Consider the following 25,761-nt stretch of genomic DNA (forward strand, 5'->3'; position numbering starts at 1 on the left):
TTTCTCTCCGTTCACGCAAAGCTGGCGGCAGATTTTGAAGACGTGTTACTTCGGTCTGTCGCAAACAGTTTACTATAATTTATCAGTGAATGTGTAATATAAGAACAGGCTGCTGACCTCGTGATTTGTGTCTTTCTCCCAGCAATCAAAATAAGAATACAGGGACTAATAAGTAATTTTACTAACATTATATTTCTAAATATGATATTTTGAATATCACCAGCAGAGCATATCATATGGCTACATCCCTAACACCGAAAGATTTCCACTATATTTGTCTAGAATTAACACTGTAAAGTTAACAAGCGCAAAGAAACAGAGGCCTGAAACTGAGCATTCAGGTTGTGCTCACTCTCTCAGGAAGGGTCACCAGAAATGCACAAAGAAATAAGAATTGCAGAAGTAGGAAAATATATAGGATAGATCATAAATCTCTGTCACATAGATATATTGTCTGTTCTAAGGTGAATCACATTGTTTTCCATCATCTTGCAGCAAACAAGGAGTTTCCCCTGACCAATGTCAAAGTTCCTCATAGTAGATGCTCCCTACCTTCAGATGCTGCTCAGAGGCCAAAAAAACATAACTGCTACAGTGATTTCCCTGGGTGTCATGTCAGCTCTATAACCACAGCCGAGCACATTAAAGCCACAGATACAATGTAAGGACAGACCTAGGTTAAAATCTGCCTCTGGTAACTCTTTTTATAACATTTGGTGAAGTAAGATAGATTGATATAATTTCTTCTGTATTCTAACCTAACAACTAGTTTCGATCCAACTGTGACCTCTGTCTGGCTTTCTCTGTCATACTTTTACTGTAAGATATTTACTTGGTACATCATTCTGACAAACCAAAGGTTCTTTGAAAATCTCTACATCATGTGTTTTTTGCACATTAATTTAGTTGAATTTATTCCATTTTTTGCATTGCTTACTAGAAAATCAGCACAAACTGCAGTTTGACATTCTTCTTTATTTATAAAAAAAAAATGCTATAAACATTCCAGGACATTGTTCAAGAAACACAATTCAAACATTAAGCTGATTTGAAGGCAACACTTCAGGATTTGTTACATTTTTATCGTCATTCAAAAAACTTCTTTCAATTTACATTCTTGCAGCTCGGATTTAAGTGTCCAAAGTTATGTTGTGAAGCAGGGTCAGACGAACCACTAAGAGATTTGGCTGATGGTTAAAAAAAGATTAGCAGAAGCATGACTTGTTCAGGATCTATAAGAATCACGATTCCTGTGTTTACCTGTACTAACAGAGATTTTCAAGTCTATAATGGCACATATACAACAGGGTAACAAGTTCTTTAAACATTAAAAAGTGCACACATAAACAAAATCTTATATTGTTTACTTCATAATGACTGGTTTAAAGAGAATAGTACTGGAGGAACCTTTTTGAAGCATTATTTGCAAACTTGCATTGAAATGAACAGAAGAAAAGTCACAAATAGGATTAAAATAATATATTCAGTCACAAGCGAGATCACTAAAGTCTATCAACATTTTCTCTACAGTCCAGAAAAATTGTGAAGAAGATTTTCAGACAGTCTGTGCTGAGACACATCAGTGTGGCTAGGAGAAAAGTGTACTGTTACCACAAACGCTCTTAAAGCAGGCAATGCATTTTATTTATGGTAACAAAACTTTATTAAGAAATTCTAAGAAATTTTTACTTTACTGATCTCCTCCTGAAATGGTTTAACCAGCTGTCAGCACTGGGAGACTGGGCAATCCCAGTGATAAGCAGATGTGGAATGTAATGGGGAGCTATGTGAGTAAAGTGTATACTTCTTGAGAAAATAGATATAATAATTATTTTTAAATATTAATTTGTGTCTTGCATACACCTATTCTGCACTTACTGGTCCTCAAAGATTTCTACAATCAATCAGATTTATCCTGACCTCATTCTTCATATCACACCAAGATTTTCTGGTAACACAACCCCATTTATAGCACCAAAAACAGGAAACTGACTTATAAAAAATTTGGTTAATACAGGTCGGGCTACTACAATACCAAGGGTGTTTCAAGAGTTTGGCTCTGCTTGTTGTATTAATACAAAATATCCATCTTATAAAGTCAATTTCTGTTGCTGCTTCCACGAAACCATATTAGCTTAAATGCTATAATGTTTATAGGTTACACTACATTTATTGCCTTGTTACAAATAGATTGATAGATAGTTTGTAATTTTGACTTCTAATGTCCCGTATTGGCAGGACAGTCAGATTTATTTGGACGTTACACTTCAGCTCTACCAAAGAATTTACATAAAATATGGAAGTAGCCACTCTAAAGTCGCTGATTGAATACACAAGTTCCACTGCGAAGCCTTAAGTTGAGGTTTTTGCCTGTGCAACCTAGATGTTTTAGTTTTTAGTACTGCTAATACTACTATGTCAACGGGGAAAAGAAATAACTGAAAACAGTAGAGTACTAAAAATCAGGGAAAATATATTTGAAGACATTTTTGAAGTTAACATTATGCAATTGATTTGTAATTGTATGAGGAAAACATGGTTGGATTGATACTTGGGCGGTTAGATTCATTATTCAAAGTAAACAGGCTGAGCTGGTTTAACATGAATTCTGCTAATAATCTCATATGACAGCTTTTAGGAATAAGCTTTGTCATACTTTAGGATATGGAAATAAAAAGGATTACTTGGTATTCAGTGTGAGACAGGATGCAGCACAGTTTTTGTTCTGGTTCAGACGGTTGATTTGAAGAGTGCAGAGGACAAAACTAAATTGTGGCATCAGATCTCACAACAGAATAAAACCCACAAATCATGGTTTTCTTTTTTTTCTTCTTTTCAAAATACATATTTTTGATGTAAAAATAATTTTTCTAGATATTACACACTGGACGGATATAAATAAGCCACTTTGAGAGTGTATGTGTTTTTCTTTTTTTTAAGTAATTTCCAGAAATATTTAGAGTTTATCAAGCTCTATGGAAATATCATCCACAGAAAGCTAAATACATGGTTACATCACTTCACATGTAGTGCATTGACAGACTTTGCAAAACAATGTGCTTAAAGTGCAAAGACAGACCAGGAATGACTTGATATCTGTTGACTTCTGAGACTGTCACCTGTCAGTCATGCTGTTACTTCTGATTTTGATCAGTTAACAAACCAAATCACAACTTGACATTTTTTGGCTGACTCCCCCTCTCTCGCTATGGTAATGTTGTGATGCTCTGTTTTCTCTCCCTGCCATCGCCCACCTACATCTTCTCCTACATTTCTCCCCCCAATTGTCCACCATCATCTTCTTCATTCTGTTTAAGATCCTGCCTCCTGCTCCTGTCCCAAGGCCTCTAAAAGAATTCCCATTGGAGTCCTCTTCAAACCAATGCTTTCGAGTTTGTTTTCCAGCTTGTTCTTCAGACTGCGGAGCCTCACCGATGCATGGATGAGAACCACTGGAAAGAAGAGAGACAAAACTTTCTGTCCAACAGAGAACTTTTCTGGTTCTTGTTTGAACTAGACCCACACACACTGCATTCAGACACACAATAAGTCCTCAACAAGTTCTGCAAACGATTTGCTTTCCTTCTTCTAGCTTCTGCTCAAATTCAGCAGATGTCCATATTGACACTAAAAAACAATCATGTTATCTTTGGATGACCAGGCAACTATTTTCTTATCTGTAACACATTACCTAATAATAAAGGCCTTTATCTTATAATAATATTTATAATTTTTCATGCTTCAATTTATGTTTGAACCTTATCTGTGTTTTCCCAAACAAGCTGCTTTTTTGCAAATTAGTGCAAAAAAAAAGTTGATAACTTTGTGGTTCTGGCTAGAATTTTAATCTTTTTCTAGAGCGACAACCCAAAAATATGATGGCTCTACCCACAGCATAATTTCATAAGTTTGATTCTAGAACTTAAACTAACTTCCTAACAAACAAACCTATGGCCTGAGTTATAATTGCTATGAAAACCCAAGGACAAAGTAATAAGTGGTTCAGGAGATTCCAACAGAAACGTGAGGCTGTCATCTGCAAGAAGCCTTTTCACTTCATACTACTTCCTTTTAATGCAAAGAGAGAACTGACAACCCAGTAATGAATAACCATTCATTTACAACGTGTCCTTTTAATGTCTCATCCTTCTTTTTTTTAATCCAGAATGCTCACCTGCAACTCCTCATTTACCCTATTTTGTATCAAAGCACAGGTACAAAAACTCAGTATATGTCTAACTTCTCTCAATTTAAATATGAGCAAGAGACACAGAGTCAAAACATCAATGTTTTTTTACATTGCAACACCAAGACTGATCGACAAACACCATATACAGAAGTAAAGATGGGGCTGTTATGCAGGCTATGATGCTATCTGCTCTACCACCTAGCTGTGGCTCAGTAGGTAGAGCTGGTCATCATGCATCAGGACTTTGATGCCTGGCTACTCCAGAAATGTCTTTTAAAAACCAACTTGATAAACAACAATGAAGACAAATTTACTGATCGGTCAGACTAACTCACAAGTGTTAACTCCAGTGCTAATAAATCAGATCAATGTATTACATGGCAGTGGATTGGAAAGTCTTTAGAGATGTTGATTTATCAAAACCAAGCCCATGCACTTGTGAAAAGAATGCCTGCTTCACAGGTTCCCAAAACAGCCGAACTTTGTTTTCATAATCTGGTCAAATTTGCAGTATACGATTTAGTGTGTATTTTTCTGTCTTACTGAATATAGGGAAGGCTATCCCAAACAGAAATACGGCCACTCCTCCCAGCACTGATATGAAGAGGTAGCTAGCCATAAGAATGGCCAACATAGAGACTGTTGGGTGGTTTCTACGGAAACGGCGAATAGGAGCTTGGTTCTCTGCAGCCCAGACAAAGCCAGTGAACAACAAGGTGACCACCGTCATGCCAGTGAAAAGCTGGAAGGGCTCGAAATACCTGAGAGGAGACAGGAATAACTGTAAGTAATGGATATACATAATGAGACTAGCATCTTGACCTCCAAATACCTGAACTCTTTCATGTCATGCATTTTGAATTTCTCTTTGCTATTTGGGCTGATTGGGACCTGATGACTGTAAAAATAAAGAATTACGTGATATTTTTTTACCTGATTTTTGGTTCTGAAAAAACTGACATCCACATATGAAGAAATTAGTTTTAAATTTTGATAGAACAGTGGCAGTATAATATCCTCGTAAGTGGATATCAGGCCCTCGTAGAGCAAAATTTAGTATTTTGGTCTAGACAATCCAAAATGTGATGTCCACATATGTGGACGCCAGGTCCTAGAAGGTTAATGCTTAATAAGGAAAAAACAAGTATTACTGAGAGATTCTCCGTTGGTTCAGACTTTATATAGTTCACTGAGTAATATCCAAAGTAACTCTGCATGAATTCATTGAATATGTTAGCAGTCCTGTTGGAAACTAAATTCAAAATTCAACAAAACCCAAATGGTGGCTTAGTTAAAACAGAATAGAACAGAATATAAATATTCTTTATTGCCTCATGGTGTTCCAGCAGCAAAGTGTCTGGCAGATGGAGCGTGCAGATTCAAATAACAATTTACAACATAATGAAAAAAATCACTGTACAGTTATTAAGTTAATAAAAATGTTTAAAAATGCAAATAACAGCAGGGACATAAACAACTATAATATAAACAACTTATTGTGTTTGATGGGAGCAGTGATGTACAAGTGAAGGACAAAAGTAGAAGAAGAAGGGTCTGAAAAACTGTCTACAGCAGATGAACAGTGTGTGCATTCAATGTCCTAAAGAAAGTTATTTGAGTTTCTTGAGGAAAAAAAAAACACAAACAGTGCTGTTCTCACATTCAGTGTAAATAATCTAAATTGTGGTGCATACCAGCAAGCCATATTGTGCCAGAAGAGAATTCTTTGGTAACAGCAACACAAACTTCTTTCATCACCTTATCTACTTGTCACATAAGAAAATGATCTTGATTAGTCAAATTGAAACTGGATGATATGCCTCCAAGTCATCTGCTCCACTCCTTAAAGTTACAACTTGCATTTGAATCTTCTGGTCCAGTGTGGTCGCCACATCTCCTAGTGCACGTTTATGGAGGCAGGAGGTCTGTCCACAATTAAAGTAATTAAACTTGAACCAATGTTGAGGTTGTTTGGTTTGATGTTTATTTCTAATACGCTTTTCATCCTTCCTATGAGTCCACTGTCCGGTCTCTAAAACTTGTTTGTTCCCAATGTGCTACTCTATAAAAAAAACAAAAAAAACACACACTCTTGGTGCACAACCTCAAATTTTGGGTTTAAGGATAGAACTGGAAGCAAATATGTTAGTTCTCGGACTGTGTGGCATTCCCTTTAACGTGCTGTAACAGATCATTGAGATCAGCTGCCTTCTTCCATTCCCACGTAGAGAAATGGAGGTTGGCAGATCTGACTAAGATGTTCATTACTCCAAATCTGTCTCTCGCTCTCATGTGTGAAACTGTATGGCCAAGAGACGATGTCATGATCATGGAGCCTGTTCGTTCTGGCTGTTGCTGAAATGCAAGTCACTAAAAGGAGTTCAGCACAACCCTGAAAATTCATAAACTTTGCTGTTTACTAGAATGAGAGAGAGAATGGTGAGTGTGAGAGGGGGGTGCTGACCACGTCAGAACAACGAAACCTACCCCACTATGAGCAGGAAGCCAAGCACGCACAGGAAATAATTGCTCTGGTAGTAAAGCAGGTTGTTAATAATGCGGTTATTCCAGCGCTCCAAGTTACGCACATCTGGCGTGGCGAACCGGGCCGAACACAGGAGGAAATCATCCAGACTCCGGAGGGGTGGCGGCTGCACGCCTGCCATCTTTTCTAAGCGATAAATACACGAGATTTCCCAGAGTGCAACGGGGGACGGAAGAAATGGGGAAGAGCGCTCCAGAGCCGAACTGGCTCGAGCGCGCAATTCCGAATAGCGAGAATGCGCGCTCGTCCACGCAGTAGTTTGAAAACACTGAAGTATCCTTACTAATACCTGTTATTACCACTCACTTGTAGCCCGTTGTAGTCAGTCAATAAGTCGAGCATATTTTAGGATGTTAAAATGTTTTACATTAGTTAAATTGCCACGTTTACCATTTTTTATCAATTAGCACCTAGTTTCGACTATATTCAGTAAAATCGATTATATTACACAGAGTCCACGCGTGGCACAGGAAAAAAAATTTTTTTTTTTGAAAGGCAGCCATAGTTGCTTTGTGATTTAATCTATTTAATATTTTTTATTTTGTTTTCTCAATTTTATATAGTTACTGAAACTATAAAAATAATTTTGAGTATTCAGAAGAAGGGAATGGTTTTGGGGTTTACCTATTTATGTTTCAATCTTAATTTGTAAAACTAAACTTATGAAATAGATGTACCATAAAATAAAATGTTTCTGTCCCTCCAGGTGTTGTCTTCAAAAATACTAACAAGTGATAATTATTTGACTTCAAGGTACAAACCTCTGGACACGTCCTGTGATTTCTTTGAATGATACAGAGGATTTAGATAGTTCCACATATCAACAATAATATGGTAAATGGACTGGTTCTTATATAGCGCTTTTCTACTATATCTGAGAACTCAAAGCACTTTATGGTTCTGCCTCATCATTAATCTGATAACACAATTTTCTCTCTTCCATTAATGCCATTACAATTAATTTAATACTAGTGTTCCATCTCTCTACCAGCATCTAATTCTTTCAAACCTTTTCAAATAAATAGTCCCACTGGATCAAACCAAATTTGATCCAATACAAATTAACCACAACAATTTTACAGATATTCTATTCTTTGTTGTTTTAAATTTCCAGGAGAGACCTTTGTCAGACCTTTGTCATTGATAGTGAGATTTGCTGGCTGAGGCAGCTGAAAAACTGACCACAAGCTATGACATTTTACAAAGTGAGACCTCTGTGGGAGGTGGATATGAAACAGTATGCTTACACACCTTGCTCATACATACTGATCACTCTAGACCAGAAATGAATTTGAGATATGGTTGGAGTAATTCATATCTTTGCATTTATCACTCTTTACAAAGAGTGATAAATGCAGAGGAGGAGAGCATAATCTTTATTCTTTTCATGGCATTCTGAAGGAAGCATTGTGCTGCAAGCCATCACGAAAAAAGCTTGTAATTCTTCAAAGCCAGTCTTAATTATGGTCAGTTTAACAGACAAAGTGCTGTGCCAGTAATCGCCTTTTATTTAAAACATTCATGTATCAATGTGCAAAAACTGAGACATAACTGTTGAAATGGCTCTTCGGGTTGTTCTTCCTCTGTTTTGTATGTTCATCAAATGTGATTGGTTTTCCAGTGTCAAATTTGGACTTTTTTATATATCTATTTATTTATTTTAGTGTGTTGTGCGGTGCTGTACGTTAATTGTACAGCTTGCTTAACCTCTTCACATCTACCAGGTCACCAGTGACCGATTTAGGGCTAAGTTTACATCCTGCTGTGAGTATTCTGCGACCCTCTTATGGTCCTCCGTCCATCCTGCTTAGCTCCCTGCAGCTGTCTCAGGATCTCCTGAGGGTTGCAGTGGAGGGCTGCAGAATGTGTGACCACTACTTCAAATGATGGGTCTGCCTTCATCACCTCAGGGTTGCTGCTTCACCATCTTCAGTTAGATACAGTCACATTCCCCACCATGTTCTCTACCAGTGAAAATTTCCTTTACTGGACAGCACCCAGACCTTGTCCACAGTGACATTGCCACCCCCACTACCCAATGCAGTTGAATGAGAACATGGATAGGACTAGTGGTAGTAACTTTTCCAAAAAGTACTTTATTGAAGTATAGTTTCAGTGTGCTTTTTCTATATATTTTTTCTGCATCTTACTCTACTTCTGCATCAATATATTCTGGATTCAAATGCTGTACTTTGTGCTCCATACTATTTTTTTTTTAGTTAGTTACTTTTTATTTTGCTTGGTTATGAAGAATAACGCACAGATTAATTGAATCCTAAACAAATAAATAAATAAAACAACAAAACTTTCCTGCAGCAGACTGGAAGCCAGTCCAGAGTGAACAACGTCAGTTGGGATAGATTTGGAGAGTTAAAGTTGCATAAAATGTCATGTCAGAACATTTGTCTTCTACAGAACATAAAATATAGATATTTGGGGCAAGCACAGAAGCAGCCAATATCAGGTCAGCTGACAGTCTGTGTGGATATTCATTCTTCACGCTCTGTATTTATTTTTACTCTAATGTGCAGATAAGTGTCAGGAATGAAAATCATGCATATTTTGAGCATTTAGAGGCTGAATCCTCGAATCTCTGCAATAGAGGTATTGATAGCAACATTAGCACAGCTACTAGACATAATAACTACTTTTATGGAGAAATACAGCAGGTTACAAAGTACCAGATTTCTGTAAAAATCAGTCCTTACATAATCCACAGTAACAAACACTCGTTGCATTTTTATGTCATTGACAAATAAAGAAATGTAGAACCTACATGGGGTTATTTGACCAAATCTGCAAAAGTATGGGGGACCAAAGAAGAGACAACAACACAGTGGTGACTACAAAGGCATGAGCTTGTGAACAGTGAGGCAGTCCTTGCCTCAGTATAGGCTGGTGGGATGCAGATGAAGTGACTATGGCTATATGCACTGCAGGATCATAAGGTTGAGATGTCTCTGCAGGTAAGATCTGGGTACATAGCACGATATGAGAGAGGTTTGACTACCGTATAGATTTGACAGTATTTAATATAATCACTTACCCCCACTTAACATGATCAGTGCACTTCACATTTCAGCTGAATCATTCAAACAAAGAAGTTGATTTTAGTAATGACTACGTTTTTCTAATAGAACACAAAAGAATAACCAATTACCTCTATAAAAGGTTTACAGTGTATTTATTTCTGATCTTTCTCATTTTACGGGGAAAGCGGACCATGTAAAGCCTCGACTTTGATTTCTTACACTGTAAAAATACAATGTTTGTTTTTCCAAATTCACAAGTCAGCTGTCATTATATTTCTACATCATAGTAGAAATGCACAAAGAATCGTTTCCACCTCTAACTTGTTAAGATCTAAAAATACTTTCCACAAATGTCCCCCCCCCGTGGGATATTCGTAACATCACCACACTAGGATTAGGAAAAGTATTGCAGTAAAAAACTGGATCAAGGAATGATTTTATTGTAGATGTGGATCGAACTAGCATGTGTGGGGTGGTGTGTTTGACAGCCCCCGGCTACATGTGGCACATGAACTGCTCTTATCCAGAGTAGACTCCTTAAGAGCATCTCGACTTTTATCGTGAAAGGCTCAGATAGAGAAGAAGTGGGAGGAGGGCGAAGCGTCGGGATCGCGCTTCGCCGGTGGCTCTCGCTCCTGTGGTTCTATCCGGTTGGCTGCTGCAAGCGCGTGAGCGCGCCCGGGCGGCTCCGTAAAGAAGAGAAAGAAAAAAAATAAAAGCGCTGATCTCGGCGTGACAGCTCAGAGCTGTCCACGTCAACACACCGAGCGAGCGGAGCGACGGCAGGAGCAGCAGCAATGGATTCCACGTCTCCGGTGAGCCTCTCCGCCGTTTCACCAACTAGAACGGGAACCGGTGTCCTTTCATTTCCAGGTGGATGGGATATTAATGTGCTCGGCGGTTTATATATTTTGGTTAGCAGTGTGCGGGACATTTGTTGCACTATAGCAGTTAAGGTGTTCGGCAAGAAGGGGGGTGGTAGACAGGCGGGAGGGAGGCTGGGAGGGGGGCTTGGGTGCAGATTGTCCATAAAGCAGAAACAGCTTTTATTTTTAAGTTAATGCTAGTGGACTCGGACTGGAGCTGACTGTGGACACGCAGGCCTGGTCACTGTTTGGCACGAAGCTAAAGTCACACTTTTTCTTTCTATGTGTATGTCATATGTACAAATATTATTGCTGATGGTGCTGACAGCGCGACAACTTCTTACGTTGTGAAGTGAATTCCATTACCGTGGAGCGGCTGACCCACAGCTGTTACACACTTATCCACACAGAGTCCAGCGTGGAGCGCAACAGGATGGCGCTACACGGTAATCAAGCAAAGCTTCGGTTCCTGCACGGATCACGCGTGTAAAGCGGACACTGTAGTGTTTAATGGAACAAGCGGTATGGTTAAAGCCGGTCTGCGTATTTAAATGCCTGCGTGTGTTGAGCATATGTGGACTGACGTGTAGACCAGAGCAGGTGCCACGTCCACTGTTCTCTCTCTCTCTCGCTCGCTCCTCTTTTGCCCTGCGCACCATTTATTCACTCCCTCTCGCTCGCTCTCTCTGCGTGTGTGAGTGTAAGTTTCTCTTTCTCTCTCATCCGTGCTTCTCCAAAATATCTCTATCTGTAATTCTTTCTTCTTGGTTTACTCTTTCTCGGCTCTTAAAAGTATGATCTTAGCCTGCTTATCATCGGACCGTAAATTGCATCATTTTGCATACAAAACTCGTGATACTCCTACACAATGTGTTGCTTTGTTATATATTGTTGAACAATATGCAGCAAAGGCAAAAAGTAGCTTTCTTATGTAATTTTACTAAAGTATTTTAAAGAAACTTTGCATTTTACTGCATGTTACTGTAGAACTTTGGCATTTTTTACATACAAAATCCTTTATTGTCCCGGCAGCCCCAACTCGAATATCTATAACAGGAGAAATCTACTTGATAATGAATGAATATCATATAATATAAGGGCTGTTACTTTCAATACACTTTTCTACCCAGTGCTTTCTGTGTAAGTAGTCTGTGAGTGTTGAGTATTTTTACATTGTGGCTTTGCTACTCAAGTAATCACAGTGTGTACTACAACAAAGTAACTTAATCTAAGTGAAAGATTCACATTTTCCATTCCTTTCTTTCAGCTCTAAATTGGCTGGAACAGCCACAGCACCAAATTGCTGCTTACATGTTTATAAGAGGAATACATTCATATATAGGACAGAAAGCAGGGATAATGTGTTTATTGATATCAGTGTACTATTTTTAGTTGTGTTACAACCATTTTCCACTGGCTAAATGTTCAGAGATCGTGGTTTATATTGATATTGATGTTTAAAGTAAGAATCTTCTACAATTAACTGGCTGATTTACAACTAAAAGTGAGCAACTGCAAAGTAATACCAAAAGTCAAATATAAAAACATGTATCTCATGTATAAGGTAGGTCATGTAAAAATGCAACTCTTTAAAATACTACAGATGCCACTGGTTACTGCCCAAATGTTACTGGTATAGATGTTGACCTACTGCATCCCCACCCATGCACTGATGGATATTTATCCAAATACTTTTGGATAAATGTAACTGTAACTACAATTCTCCTTCTCCTTCTCTCACCCCAACCGGTCGCAGCAGATGGCCCCGCCCCTCCCTGAGCCTGGTTCTGCTGGAGGTTTCTTCCTGTTAAAAGGGAGTTTTTCCTTCCCACTGTCGCCAAAGTGCTTGCTCACAGGGGGTCATATGATTGTTGGGTTTTTCTCTGTACCTATGAAGTGCCTTGAGGTGACTTTTGTTGTCATTTGGCGCTATATAAATAAAATTGAATTGAATTGAATTGAATTGAAAATTCTAAATTGACATTCTAAATAAAGTAATATAAGTACATTATTCTGATAATACTCAGAACTGCATCGTCAGCATACCTTTATGATTCTTACAATGCCAGCTGTATAATTTGATTTACGTCTAGCTAATGGAAATGATCTGAGTAATTCTTTTACTTTTCTCTTGCTTCTTCTCACCATCTTGCTCTTTCACTTCCGTTGAGATTTTTGATTATGCGTCTTTCTCAGACTCATTCTTTCTTTTTCCTGCCTCCCTGGTTTCATCTCTGCCCTCTTCCTGCTTGTGTCTGTCTTGCTCCTTTCTCATGCATTTGCATCTTAATAATAGGGTTACACCACCTGTTTACTATTGCATGTCTGTGAAATTAAAGTTACATTTACATGATCTGTTTTTAATCTGGCCTTTTCTGGTTCTTTTCTTTTGGATCACTGTTATTAAGTGGAGTCATTTAAAACAACTGATCCTTCAGAAAAAAAAACACTATAAGTTGCACATTTAAAACACTGGGGGACATGGTTAACTCTCAATATCTACACAGGGGATTAAAAATATTAATTAAAAAAAAAAAGGTCAAGTGAAATATTCAGTCAACCAATTCATTTCACATAGATGCTAAACCAGCTAAGTCTGTACTTGGTTAGCTAGCCCAATTTACTGGCCCAGACACGGTGAGAGCTGCTGTTGCTTCTCCATCTCCATCATCATTAGAGCTTTGCTTGTTAATGTACTAAAGGAGTTATTAATAACTCATGTTATCTTCTCAACATGTTGGCCAAGGTGGTTAGCAAGAGGAGACTAATCTATTACAATGATAAATCACTAAACCCCGTTTATTTGTTCATGCTAACTGTGCTTCCACACAAAGCGCAAGTTTTGCAGCTCAAAACTGATCTCAGAGATTTGAGACTGACATTGTAGTCCAAAAGATGTAGATGAGCCACAAAACATTTTCAAAAGTTTAACATTATAACAGTGTACCAGAACAATTCAATTAAGAGGACAATAAAGGTATCAGCCACAGGGGTAAAATTTATAATCAATATTGAACATCTGACAACCCTTCAGCAAAAAAGAAACATAATAGATCACCAAACAGCAAAGAGGTCATTGATAAAGTACAGTTCAATTTTTTATTAAAATCAATGTTTGACTTTAAAATGAGCCACATTTAGCATTTCCTTTATTACAGCATCAGCTAAAAATATCCTTTATTTTGCAAATTGTGTTCCTGCCATGCAATCGCATGGCAAGATGCTGTAAACGGACCAAACTTCAGTCAGGAGAACTGAGATAACCCATCCACAATACGAGGTTAGTCATTAGTTTACTGCTGCATGGGCTGGGCTGTAGTTACATCAAAAGGTTTTAAAAACTGAGCTTTAAAATGTATAGTGGTAATAAAAACAGAGGCTGACAGTGATCACTGCCTTTTTTAGGGGCTTGTTCAGATTAAATAGAACAAGATACAAAACATTAAAACATGTTAAAAACACAACAGCCTTAATAAACGCAGAGTAGTTTGGACCCAGAAGCAGGGTTGATACGTCATCACTTAAAGACCGGATACTTAGGGAGACAGTATTTGTCAAAGTAACATCCACATGAATGGCAGAACCCAATAGAACATTGAACAAAGCATCACACTGCCTTTGCCAGCTTGTCTTCTTCCCATAGTGCATCTTGGTTCCAGGTGTTCTTCAGGTAAGTGACATACATGCCATCCACTTGATGTGAAAAAAATTCAAAGATTTGGCAGACCAAGCTACCTTCATCCATCGCTCAAAGGTCCAATTCTGATATTCACATTCCAATTGTTGCCACTTTCCACGGTGTTTAGGGGTCAGCATGGGCATCCTGACTGTTCTGCGGCCATGAAGCTCCAACTGTGTATTCTGAAGCCTTTCTATCAGAATCTGCATTACATTTCTCAGCAGTTTGAGCTACAACAGCTTGTCTCTTGAATCCGACCACACAGACCAGCCTTCATTCCCCATGTGCATCAATGAGCCTTGGCCACCCATGACGTTGGTTCACCACTGTTCCTTCCTTGGACCACTTTTGATACATATTGAACACTACACACTGGGAACATCCAAGAAAGAGCTGCAGTATTGGAGATGGTCTGACAGTCATCTAGCCACCACAATGTGGCCCTTGCCAGACTTGCACAAATCCTTTTGCTTCCCCATTTTTCTTTTTTCCCCATTTTCACTTGCTCCCACCCTCTGGTGGAACAGGGGCCATGATGAAGAGTTAATCAGTGTTATTCATATCACCAGTCAGTGATCATAATGTTATGCAATGTGGATATGAAAGACAGGGTCAGAGGCAGATTGCACCAGAAGTTTCAGTATTCAAATGTCTTTCCAAAATATGATTCTTCAGCCTGATATCTGTTAATGAAATGAACAGAGAAAATCTTAGCGTGCTAAGTTTGCTGTTTATCTAAACATAGACTGCACAGTACTTAATAATGGCTGACATATTGCGCCTGGACCCTTCAGCACTTAATAAAACTTACTAACTAGGTGACTGCTGAATGTACTCGTGCTTGTAGCCATTAGCAAACTAACTAAGAACAGAGACATAAGTATATAGGATCTGTTCTCATACCTGAAACTCATATTTGTTTAATTGGACAGTCGTACATTTGTCTCCTAGTAAATAATTTATAATTCAGTGGCATCTTTACTGGCTAGAACATGTTCTGAAGACTCAATGAAAACTATTTGATGTAACATTTTTTAATATAATATGTATTGGGCTATAGGTTGACATAACCTACACTCCACAATCAAAGATATTCTTTTTATACTTTAGAGTTTCTGGTTTCCTGGAAAAATATTGAGAACTCCTTCTGCACTTGGTAGCAAATAATAGTCTTTATTTTTTATGGCCTTGCCTTGTGACTTGAGCTAGCTGCTAACTTTCCTTCAGTCAGTTGTCAGCATACACCTCACGTGCACTTTGCATTGAATGCTAATCAGAATGTTGTTAAGAGTAGGTATTTCTGCTGCATCATTCCTGCTTCCAGGGTGTATGGAGAAAGGAAAAGAAAGGAGTAAAAAATAGTATTAAGAATGACCTCGTTACATGACAAATTAAAGTCAAAGACTTGCAGTACTTGTCATTGGTTATGTAGTGTTTACCTACAAATGCTATATGCTATAACTACAGTATGTTGGAGTATGTCCATGTATGTTTACTCATCGCTTAAAGTTCAGTCAGCATCAAAATAGCAAGAAACACGTTTGATCAAATGAAGGATAGACTGAGCCATCTACAGCTTTAGGTCTCTGGTTATGTGAGCCTGGAATACTGGACTTTGGATGAGCTAAGTGTCTGGTCTAAGTTCTGTGATACACTCTGACTGTGAATCTGTGCTAGTCAGTGCATAACAGAACTTTGTCCCGGGTCTGAAAAATCATCGCAGGGATGGACAGATAGCTGTCTAGATGTGGATGCAGGAGAATGGAAAATGTATTAAGTAGAAATATGTGATAATTCCCAGAACTGGAAAACTGTAATACAAACCAGGATAAACAACAAAGATTAAAACACTGAATAAACTGCAGCATAAAGTGTAGAAACTGGTTGGACTGGGCAGCTTCAGTGTGTGTAAGTAGATGAGAGAGTATTTAAAAGAGGCTGCTGCTGCAATGCTCTTTTAAGAGAGGAACGGATGTGACTGAAGCTATGCCATTATGTTCAAGATGTTTCCCCAAGGTGACCCAGCGAAGCTAAAATATTTACAATGTTCTTTCTGTTTATCGCTGCAGGAACCGTCCCTCTACACAGTTAAAGCAGTTTTTATTCTCGACAATGATGGCAACAGACTTTTGTCAAAGGTGAGTTCAATGTGGTCTTTACACAAGGGAAAAAATGGAAACGCTTTAATATAAACTTTGTTTTGTATGACAAAAATGTGAAAGGGAGCACTTTCATATATGGGACATAAGTTTTATATGACTTAAACATGAAATTTACATTGCACAATAAACAATAACCATTTACTACTGAGGGTAATTTGAATTTACTTCAAAGCCCTGTATCTGAATTTTTTTACTTTTTTCTTGTAGAAAATGTAAACAGTATTTTGAAGAACACATTAATATATTCTTTAAGATGTGCCTGGATCAGCCTTATTGTTGTCTTGTACATCTGCAATGTTTATTTCAGAACTGTTCCAAATAATTATTGCTGTACAATATTAGAGAGAGACCTCTGATGATTAAGAGCAGCACTTGGTGAGAGTAGGGTAGAAGAACGTCCTTTCTTCAAAGCGAAGGCACTTCAATCAGGACCAGGATCAGTGAGAGACAGTCACCTGCTGTGACTGAGTGGGGGGGGGATGAAAAGCGAAGACAGAAAATAGGACAAGCGATGTCTGTAGAGTAAATATGAAACCAGTCGGTTAGCTTACCTTAGATACAACTAGCTTGGAAATTTCCAAACAAAAGAAAATCTGAGTTTTCAGTGACTGATTCACAAATAATGACTGTCCTGATTATCACCAGCTGAGTCGTCTACCTACAGTCAGAAATAATAAGTGGCTATGGCCGAAGTAGATAAACCTGAGAATAGATTTCTCAGCTTCCACTTGATTAAAGTAACTAACAGTGAGTGCAAAGGATGCCGCTGAACGGCGTATATGTTTGTGTGGGTTAGGGGTGCATTTGATTGAGTTGATTTCATTGTTTGTAACAGTAAATACTAACTGGTAAAGTTTAACTATCAAGTTTAGAATTTATTAGCAACGCACTATGTAAGTAAACTGAATGACTCATAAAAGTTTCTGTTTTAGTACTATGACCCAGAGCTTTACCCCTCCATGAAGGAGCAGAAAACCTTTGAAAGGAATGTTTTTAACAAGACACACAAAGCAGACAGTAAGTTCCACTCTCTTCTGTTTTATGTAGATCTGTTCTGGTGTGTGATGCATGCGCCCCCACCCCCACCCGTCGCTCCCTCCCTTTGTATTGTGCTGAATGTTCACAGACGTCTCCAGTGTCCAGACTGTTACACACTCTCTTGTCACTTGTAACCTAAATCACTTTTTACATTGACCTGGTTTCCACCTGCCAAACCATGCTAGACCATTATTTGTGGCAGAACACTGTAGTTGGTATTACCCTCGTAAAACTTTTGGGCTTTCATTCATTTGGATGAAAAACCTGACCTACCCATAAGCTTTTTTGTAGGTTTCCAAGTTTCACACAACTGATACCTGAGTCTCTACCCCTGGCCTCTTTAACACGTTGCCATTATCTCTCCTTTTGTCCTAATCTTCATTCCTTATTTTCTCCACTTCTGTCTTGTCTTTCTTCTCCCCTTTTATGTTTTATCTACCAGTTCCACTCCCTCCCAACATTCATTTGTATCATTTGTTTCTCCGACTCATCTCCTTCCTCTCATTATATCAAGTTTCTGTCTAATTGCTTTTCTGTCACTCGTCTCTGCCTTCTTTCCCTCTCACCCCTTTGCTTGCCTGTCACTATATATTCTGCAGTTGTGTCACTGAATAAACTTTATTTTACATTTCTATATAGAACCAAATGAATGAAGTCATGCTTATGCTAACCCTGTCACGTCTCATTCTCTATCTAGATGAAATAGCTTTTCTGGAAGGCATGACCATCGTGTACAAGAGCAGTATAGATCTTTTCTTCTACGTTGTGGGAAGTGCTCAGGAAAATGAGGTGAATTAAATTTTCTCTGCCAATAAAGTACGTCTGCAGTAATAAAATTAAAATTCATTTTGAATATGTTACCTCAAGTTCATCTGCATATTTTTTAAAAGGAGCTCAGTCATTTTTGTTCAAATGTTTACTCACATAAGCGTGCTTTTATTTTTTTATTTGTTTTATTTTATTCTGCTTTGTATTCTGAAGGCAGAATGTTGTGTTCAGTGTCACCAGACTGTTTCTTGTTTCTTCTCAGCTCTTAAACAACAAAATTCATCCAATATTATTTTTTACACAAATCACATAAGTTACAGTAGTAACCTCTTAACAAGAGTTAGGTTCACATCAATATTTTTTATGGAATTTTCAGCTGTAGGCACACAAGACATTTTAAAGGTAATTACTTGTTGTTTCTAAATTCAGTTGCCTGCTCTGGTGTCATAGAAAGGTTGCATTTCTTATGCAGCATTCTCAGAGTCAGATTAATGTTTCACTGACATTAAGGCAAACAGGCAAAGAAAGCAAAAAACAAAAAACCTTGAATAGTTTAGCATGTCTGCTGGACACTGAGCCAAAGTAAGAATGAACATTTTAGGAGTATAAGAAACAAAGACAGTGCTGGGGTTTTCTTTGCTCTGTTAGAACGTTGTTGGGGGTTATTTGAACTTTAATAATTCAGTGTTAGAAGTAAAATACTCCTTGAAGTTAATCAAATGAAGTCAATTGTCCAAATTTCTAGAAGACTATAAAATATTTCAAAAACCTAAAACGTAGCACGAGCTCCACAGCATGTCTTTATCCTGTCGTCCTTCTCTCACCCCAACCGGTCGCGGCAGATGGACGCCGCTCCCTGAGCCTGGTTATCCTCGAAGTTCCTTCCTGTTAAAAAGGAGTTTTCCCTCCCCACTATTGACAAAGCACTCACTCATAGAGGGTCATATGATTGTTGAGATTATCCAATTATTGTAGGGTCTTTACCGTACAAAAAAAGTTACATTTTTGGAAAAGCTACTCATCCAGGTGCTTTGCTTCATTATGACTAAGCCGTTAAAGATAATAACAATAATGTGCAAAGCATCGAGAATCAAATATATAAATATATTTTGTCTACAATGTAGCCTAATTCCTTGTGTTTCTATAAATACTCTTTGGTGCAATGCAAAAAAAAAAAAAAGTAAAGATGGAGAAAACCTGGAAAAAGTTGTGTGTTTATAAACTACAATTGAAAACTTGGTGATACCTTCACATAATAATGATTTCTATTGTAAAATGCTAAAGATTATTTTCAAGGAAAAATAAGATACTCCTTAAAATCTACTTAATTAGTCTCGTAATTCTTCTTCAAATTGAGGTGCTTCAGGGCAGTAACATTTACCATAAAGGTTCAGTTAGCTACAGTCTCTTTCATTTGTATAGCCTGTGGGATTTATGGATTTTTTTTTAAGCTATTTTCAGGGATTGTTCTATATGTTGCAGGTGTGTGGAGATTATTTTGGGTTACAGCTTGGTTGGAAAGTTTTAAACTATGATGATTAATAAAAGAACACTTCTCATGAGCAGCATATTCACCGATATCACAGGTGTAGAAATCCAGGCCTCGAGGGCCGGTGTCCTGCAGGTTTTAGATGTGTCCTTGATCCAACACAGCTGATTTAAATGGCTAAATGACCTCCTCAACATGTCTTGAAGTTCTCCAGAAGCCTGGTAATGAACTAATCATTTGATTCAGGTGTGTTGACCCAGACTGAGATCTAAAACCTGCAGGACACCGGCCCTCGAGGCCTGGAGTTCGACACCTCTGACCTATATACTTTACTAAGCTGGTATATGTTGAATGTGCAGTATTTAGCTTATTTAGGCCATGAAATCTAATTGATTCTGCTTTAACATCAATTTGCATTGATTTATATCTTTGTATCTCATATACTGACTTTTCTTTTTCTCTTGGTAGCTCATGCTGATGTCAGTACTTAACTGCCTGTTTGACTCCCTCAGTCACATCCTCAGGTACCGTCTTACTAAGTTTAAAAAAAAAAAACTGCATAAGTGAGTGGTTTCATTGATATTTTGTAATGATGTTTAGAACAATACAGAGGTAATCAGAGCCCGAATAGAGAAATTCACAATCTTCTTTTTCAGACTTTTCTTCATGCAAATGAATTAGAGCTTTTGTCCTCCATGTAGCCTCAGTAGCATCAAAGTGTTATAATAAGTAATGTGAAATATAAATAATTATATTTAATAAATAAATTAAACTAAATGACAAATAGTACTCCTTTTTCATTTTAACCTGTTAAAGCTCATACCAGAGTCCCTCACTGTTTATTACAATATTAGTCAAACAGTGATGGGTATGGTTACTATGGGAACCAATGCAATAGTAATGCAGTGTGTGAGTAACTGAGACTAAGGCGAGATTAAGCTATTGTGAGGGCAAAAAAATAAAAATAAAGCAATAATGGGTTTTTAAAAAGCCAGAAATGTGAATACTTTAAGTTACTTAAGTTAGAGGAATAAAAACTTTAACTTAAAATGATGATGATCATATGAGATCCAAAGTAACGTGTCTAATGACGAGTGTAATTCTTTTATTTATCCTGCAGGAAAAATGTGGAGCGGAGGTGTTTATTGGAAAACATGGAAGGAGTGTTTCTTGTTGTGGATGAAATCATTGATGGGGGGTGAGAGAAAGAAAAGTTTATCCAACTAGAATAGTCAAGATGAGTCCCTTTTGATCATTTTGCCTGATATTTATAGGCAAAATGATGATAGGTATTTCTATTATTAAACTAAAAAAATGTTTAGTATGTAAAATGCCATGATCCCATAAGCAATCCCAGTCCTGCTTATACAGAACTCTACCCTTATTGGTTGTTTTTTCCTGTTGCCAGGGTGATTCTGGAGAGTGATCCACAGCAGGTCCTACAGAAGGTCAACTACAGGGTAAGATTTCTGTCAGTTATTCCCCGAAACCTATTGAATCAGTATAAACCATTGGAAATTCAAACAGAAAACAAGTGTGTTAGATTGTAGAAATATAAATCAATGCAGGTGTTTGGTCTGATTAGAACGGCTACATCAAGATTTGCTGTAGCTCCCTTTAGCTTTTTTGACTTGCTTCTTGCCTTCTCTTCCCTGTTTTACTTTTCTTCCTGTCCTTCTCCCTCTCTCTCTTCTTCTGATTGGTGTCAGCTAATGTCAGAGCCAGCCTATGGCTTCGTCCTCTTTGATTACATCACCGGTAACCTAGAGGCACAAACAGACAGGAGCCAGCTGCTGTAGACAGACAGACAGACCGAGGGTGAGAGAGGAAGAAGGCCAATGTGAAAGATAGTGAAGTGGAGAGAGAGAAAGAGTGAGTGAGAGAGAAAGAATGAATGGATGAGAAGGAGTAAGACTCAGTGAAGGGATGAAGGAGGAATGGGCAAAACAGAAAAGGTAAATGCATGGTGGGAGAGCATGTGGACTAACATGTTATTTTTCTATACTTGATAACTATGACCTGCTGGTGGCGCTAGAGTAACACTGAAGACGTCATCCAAGTGAAAAGAAGTTATTCTCTGGGAACTGTGTGCATCAGATAATTAAAGTGAATGATTGCATACCAAACAGACGGTGCTTACCCGGAAGCTACACCACAAGCATGGCTACAAGCTCCACTATGAATTGTGACTGGTTGAACTGTTAACTGGCACTGTTTGAATGTCACTGGGTTATAGTGTGCTATTCTTTGTTCCACAGATCTAATGCACTGAGTGTGTGTGTGTGTGTGTGTGTGTGTGTGTGTGTGTGTGTGTGTGTGTGTGTGTGTGTGTGTGTGTGTGTTAAGTATTTGACTTTTTTTCATGTCATTTTGATTACAGGCGGATGAGAACCCATTAACTGAACAAAGCGTGGCTCAGGTAATACACACGCAAACAGACTCTGTGAATATCACTGCCAAAGCTATACACACAAACATGAAGGCATCACATGCATACACAAATGCAGTTCAATTCAGTTCAGTTTTATTTATATAGCACCGATTTGCAACAACAGTCTTTTCAAGGCAGTTTTAATTGTAAAGTCAATCCTTCAGTGGGTCGGAGCTGTTTTAGAGGCACTGGAAGGACATAAAGCTAATGCTCTATACCTGACACACCACAATGAAGAAAAGGAGGATAACCATTAGTGGCAGAAGAGGAGATTCTCTAGTTGACGTATCAATCGCTTACTGAGCAATTACAATTATGTTTTGAGCTATAACAGACAATGTCTGACTTCACATATTTCTAAAAGTTTTAGTCACATGGTAAATGGACTGGTTCTTATATAGTGCTTTTCTACAACTTGCCTCATTCACCCATTCATACAAGCATTTTAATGCTTTTTCTACTGAAGTGCTTTATATCTGACATTCACACACATTCATGTGCCGATGGATGCATCGGAGAGCAACTTGCGGTTAGTTTTTTGGCCGAGAATATTTGGCATGCACATTTATTATTTATCTTGATTGATGGACAGATGGAGGAGAGCTGAATACTAAACTCAGAGATCATGTCCACTCGTGTTTTTTCCCCATTTACTCAAATTAAAATAATTTTTGAAAAGATTATAAGCTATGTACGTTCATACCTCGGTTGACATTCTCATCTCATTTCCATTAGTTTCTAATTATGCTGCCTGTACATGATGATAGAAATTTGACCTCTTGTAGGTCTTGACCAATGCAATGCTACTGACTAAACACAACTTGCGGTGTATCGTGACTCTAACGTGCATCTAACGTTTTTACGTGATCAACACAATAGACACGCTGCACATTAGGCTGGCTTTATACGCCATACTGAATCAAGGGCCTTTAAAATTGAGCTTAGTGCGCCACCTGCTGGCAGTGTGACGAACAGCATTCTCACTGCTGTAATTTAACCTCTTCTAAGGACTAAAAAACAGTTAAAAGATAAACCAGTAAAGAACATACACGAACAAGCTGTTGAAACATGTAGATTTTGTAGACATTAACATTTATTTAGTGGCGGTAGAACAAAGATGTGTTTTGTATTACGATTTTGTTGCGCTTTAACATGGTGGCATGACTTCACATGGTTGTGAGCATAAGCTCAGCCTGCCCTCTAGTGTTTAAACAGTCGTACTGTAGCACCATGCTTTACTGTGCAGGAGTTCTTAGTTATGTAAAGCATTAGAACCAGTTTACCTTTACTAAACAGACTTGTATTCTACGGTAAGATACTTTTTGACATTATATTGTAATGTAAAGGGTAATACTGGACTGTGTTAAGGTTTCAAAAACTTCTGTAACACATATATGAGAGCAACAGAACGAGCAGTGTTATAACTAAGTTACTATAGTCTAAACCCCAATCTTTTCCTAAAACGAACTATTTCTGATGCCTAAACCAAATACCTATCAGAAGTTAGAATAAACACATTAAATGATATATGTGCATACTACACAAAGGTTTTCTGTTTGTTTACAAAGCAGTTGTCATTCATGTTTTGTTATTATATAATTTTTTCCTTTTTTTACTTTTCCAGGTTTTGCAGTCAGCCAAGGAGCAGATCAAATGGTCTATACTGAAATGACTGAAAACAAATCTGATTCTCCAAAAAGAATGTTTCCAGTCCCAAAGCTATTTTTACAGGGCCAAACAGAAGGGATGGATGTTACTGAAACGATGGCCAATAGGCTGCCTTAGGTGTGTTTTTGTGATAACATTTTTTTCCTATTGTGTGTGACAAGTATTTAATTCATTTGGGAGTAAACATAGCCCTTATATATGTGGAGGTGCCATTTAGCAAGCCAAATGACATTTCTTATTTTATTATCATAAGTAATATCCAGGCAGCTATCCAGTACCTGAATTGTCAAAAGAAGTGCAAGAAATCGGTGGAACAACATTGTCCGTTCTCAGTCCCAACGAACTGATCGTGGCTCTTGGGTTTCTTTGAGGGGTTATGCTTTTTTTTTTCCCTTTCACCTTGTGTGTGTGTGTGTGTGTGTGTGTGTTTGACTGTGTGTATCAACAATATTACAAAGCCAAATTAATTTCTATTACAACACTACAAGAATACAGAAGGTAATACTAAAAGTTTGTTGTATTGATTTTCAACTGACTCGTTACACTCATGATTTCCATAATGCTTCTTTGAAGCCCAAAAGCAAATGCAGTTATGCTTTATGACACTAAGAAGTCACTGTGGTACAGATGCAGGAAATCTAATTTAATGAAAGTCTGCACATGTGAATGAATTTTAGAACCAATGGGAGCTTAAAAAAGATAAAAATAAATAAACAAAAAAGTGCACAGGATCCTGTGGCCAGAGTTACAAAGAATATTGTCTATTCTACTGTTGTGATAATAATTAAAGATTTTAAAAGACATTACATGTTTTGTTAGTTGATGAAGAGAAATATGGCCAAAGAGAAACTAATTATTTTTTTTACATATGAATGTTGCTTTCTCTGTCTGCAAGAGAGCTAATAAAACTATATTTGTCCTGGTTTCAGATGGTCTGCTTAGCCATTATATATTCTTGTTCTTTTATTTTTACTTTCAATTAGTTCATCCCCGTGGATGTCGCATTTATTTGCTCTCTGAGCTAATCAGAGTTCAAAAGTGTCTAACATAATGAATATTAATAAGCACTCTAAAGGACTTCGTTTGTGTGGGCGTGGTCTGGAAAATTATTTGCAGAAAGCAGGTGACGTCAGTTGGCACGTGTTAAACTCACCGAGCCAATGGTTCGTTATGGGTTTATTTTCCGATGATATTATTGGCTGGCTGCCGCACACGCCTGCAACTCATCGCAGGGCACAAGAAATCAGACGAAAGCCTTAAATTTAAGGTACAAAGAGAAAATTAATGTTTTTATGTTATTATCAGAATTATTTTGGCTGAAATTGAATTATTATTGATATCTTGAAATAAAACTGAATAATACTTTTGAAATGAAGGTTGTCTTTTCTTGATTTTCACCAGTAGTATTTGATCGTAGACCTATTTGATGTATTACTTCATAGTTAATTATATTTAATGGTTTGAAGAGTAACAATGTATTTAAATAAGTCATGAAAAATGTATTTGCATGTATTGTATTGTTATTTTTTGATTATTTATTAATTTAGTCGAAGAAAGAGGTAAATCCTTTATAACAGCATCAGTAAGATTCAGCGTGATAGCAGCTACTCTTATTTAATTGATCCTTGGTGAAGGTGCAGCCTGAAAATAGATGGAATAAAAGTGCATGCAATCAAAAAAAATATTAGTATGGATGAAATATTAGTAGGAATTCGACCCAAAAATGTTTTCACCATATTGAGTATCTTGGTCTGGCTGACATAGAGCGACAGAGAGCCATTGACTTTCACACCTGCAGCCCATCTAGAATCGCCAATTTACCTAATACATCTGACACGTCTGAATGATTATTAATATCCATTGTACCACATGTGTAGAAACGAACATGGGGTCA

The 25,761-nt window shown here is 37.7% G+C and overlaps 2 protein-coding genes across 3 annotated transcripts; one reads left to right on the plus strand and one right to left on the minus strand.

Annotated features, from left to right (window-relative positions):
* Window positions 1–955: 955 nt before the first annotated feature.
* Window positions 956–6,862, minus strand: praf2 (PRA1 domain family, member 2). Its single transcript, XM_063471164.1, has 3 exons — window positions 6,677–6,862; window positions 4,733–4,950; window positions 956–3,452 (listed from the first exon to the last, which is right to left on the minus strand). Exons 1-3 carry the CDS (start codon window positions 6,853–6,855, stop codon window positions 3,313–3,315), a joined length of 537 nt encoding a protein of 178 aa, XP_063327234.1. The 5' UTR covers window positions 6,856–6,862; the 3' UTR covers window positions 956–3,312.
* A 3,636-nt stretch (window positions 6,863–10,498) lies between these two features.
* Window positions 10,499–25,238, plus strand: copz2 (COPI coat complex subunit zeta 2). Of its 2 annotated transcripts, XR_010093765.1 has the most exons (10): window positions 10,499–10,581; window positions 16,381–16,449; window positions 17,406–17,490; window positions 18,209–18,300; window positions 20,237–20,292; window positions 20,889–20,966; window positions 21,177–21,228; window positions 21,478–21,586; window positions 22,149–22,187; window positions 23,824–23,847. XR_010093765.1 is itself a non-coding variant. In XM_063471163.1 (9 exons), exons 1-9 carry the CDS (start codon window positions 10,564–10,566, stop codon window positions 23,869–23,871), a joined length of 537 nt encoding a protein of 178 aa, XP_063327233.1. In that variant the 5' UTR covers window positions 10,499–10,563; the 3' UTR covers window positions 23,872–25,238. The 2 variants fall into 2 exon arrangements, 1 of the variants encoding a protein (XP_063327233.1); XM_063471163.1 differs by lacking the exon at window positions 21,478–21,586 and having other exon boundaries at window positions 23,824–25,238.
* Window positions 25,239–25,761: the final 523 nt, after the last annotated feature.

The sequence above is a fragment of the Pelmatolapia mariae genome, linkage group LG4 (genome assembly GCF_036321145.2).
Source record: "Pelmatolapia mariae isolate MD_Pm_ZW linkage group LG4, Pm_UMD_F_2, whole genome shotgun sequence".
In the NCBI taxonomy this organism is placed as follows: Eukaryota; Metazoa; Chordata; class Actinopteri; order Cichliformes; family Cichlidae; genus Pelmatolapia; species Pelmatolapia mariae.

What these genes read in the sequence shown, in the direction of transcription:
- copz2 (XM_063471163.1), top strand. An exon ending in GAAGTGCTCAGGAAAATGAG is followed by an intron (nt 18,301 to 20,236) that starts GTGAATTAAATT and finishes TTCTCTTGGTAG; the next exon opens with CTCATGCTGATGTCAGTACT. An exon ending in TACAGAAGGTCAACTACAGG is followed by an intron (nt 21,229 to 22,148) that starts GTAAGATTTCTG and finishes TTTTGATTACAG; the next exon opens with GCGGATGAGAACCCATTAAC.
- praf2 (XM_063471164.1), bottom strand. Translation starts at nt 6,855, where the DNA reads ATGGCAGGCGTGCAGCCGCCACCCCTCCGGAGTCTGGATGATTTCCTC. An exon ending in GGCTTCCTGCTCATAGTGGG is followed by an intron (nt 4,951 to 6,676) that starts GTAGGTTTCGTT and finishes GTCTCCTCTCAG; the next exon opens with GTATTTCGAGCCCTTCCAGC. An exon ending in GATAGCCTTCCCTATATTCA is followed by an intron (nt 3,453 to 4,732) that starts GTAAGACAGAAA and finishes TCTTCTTTCCAG; the next exon opens with TGGTTCTCATCCATGCATCG.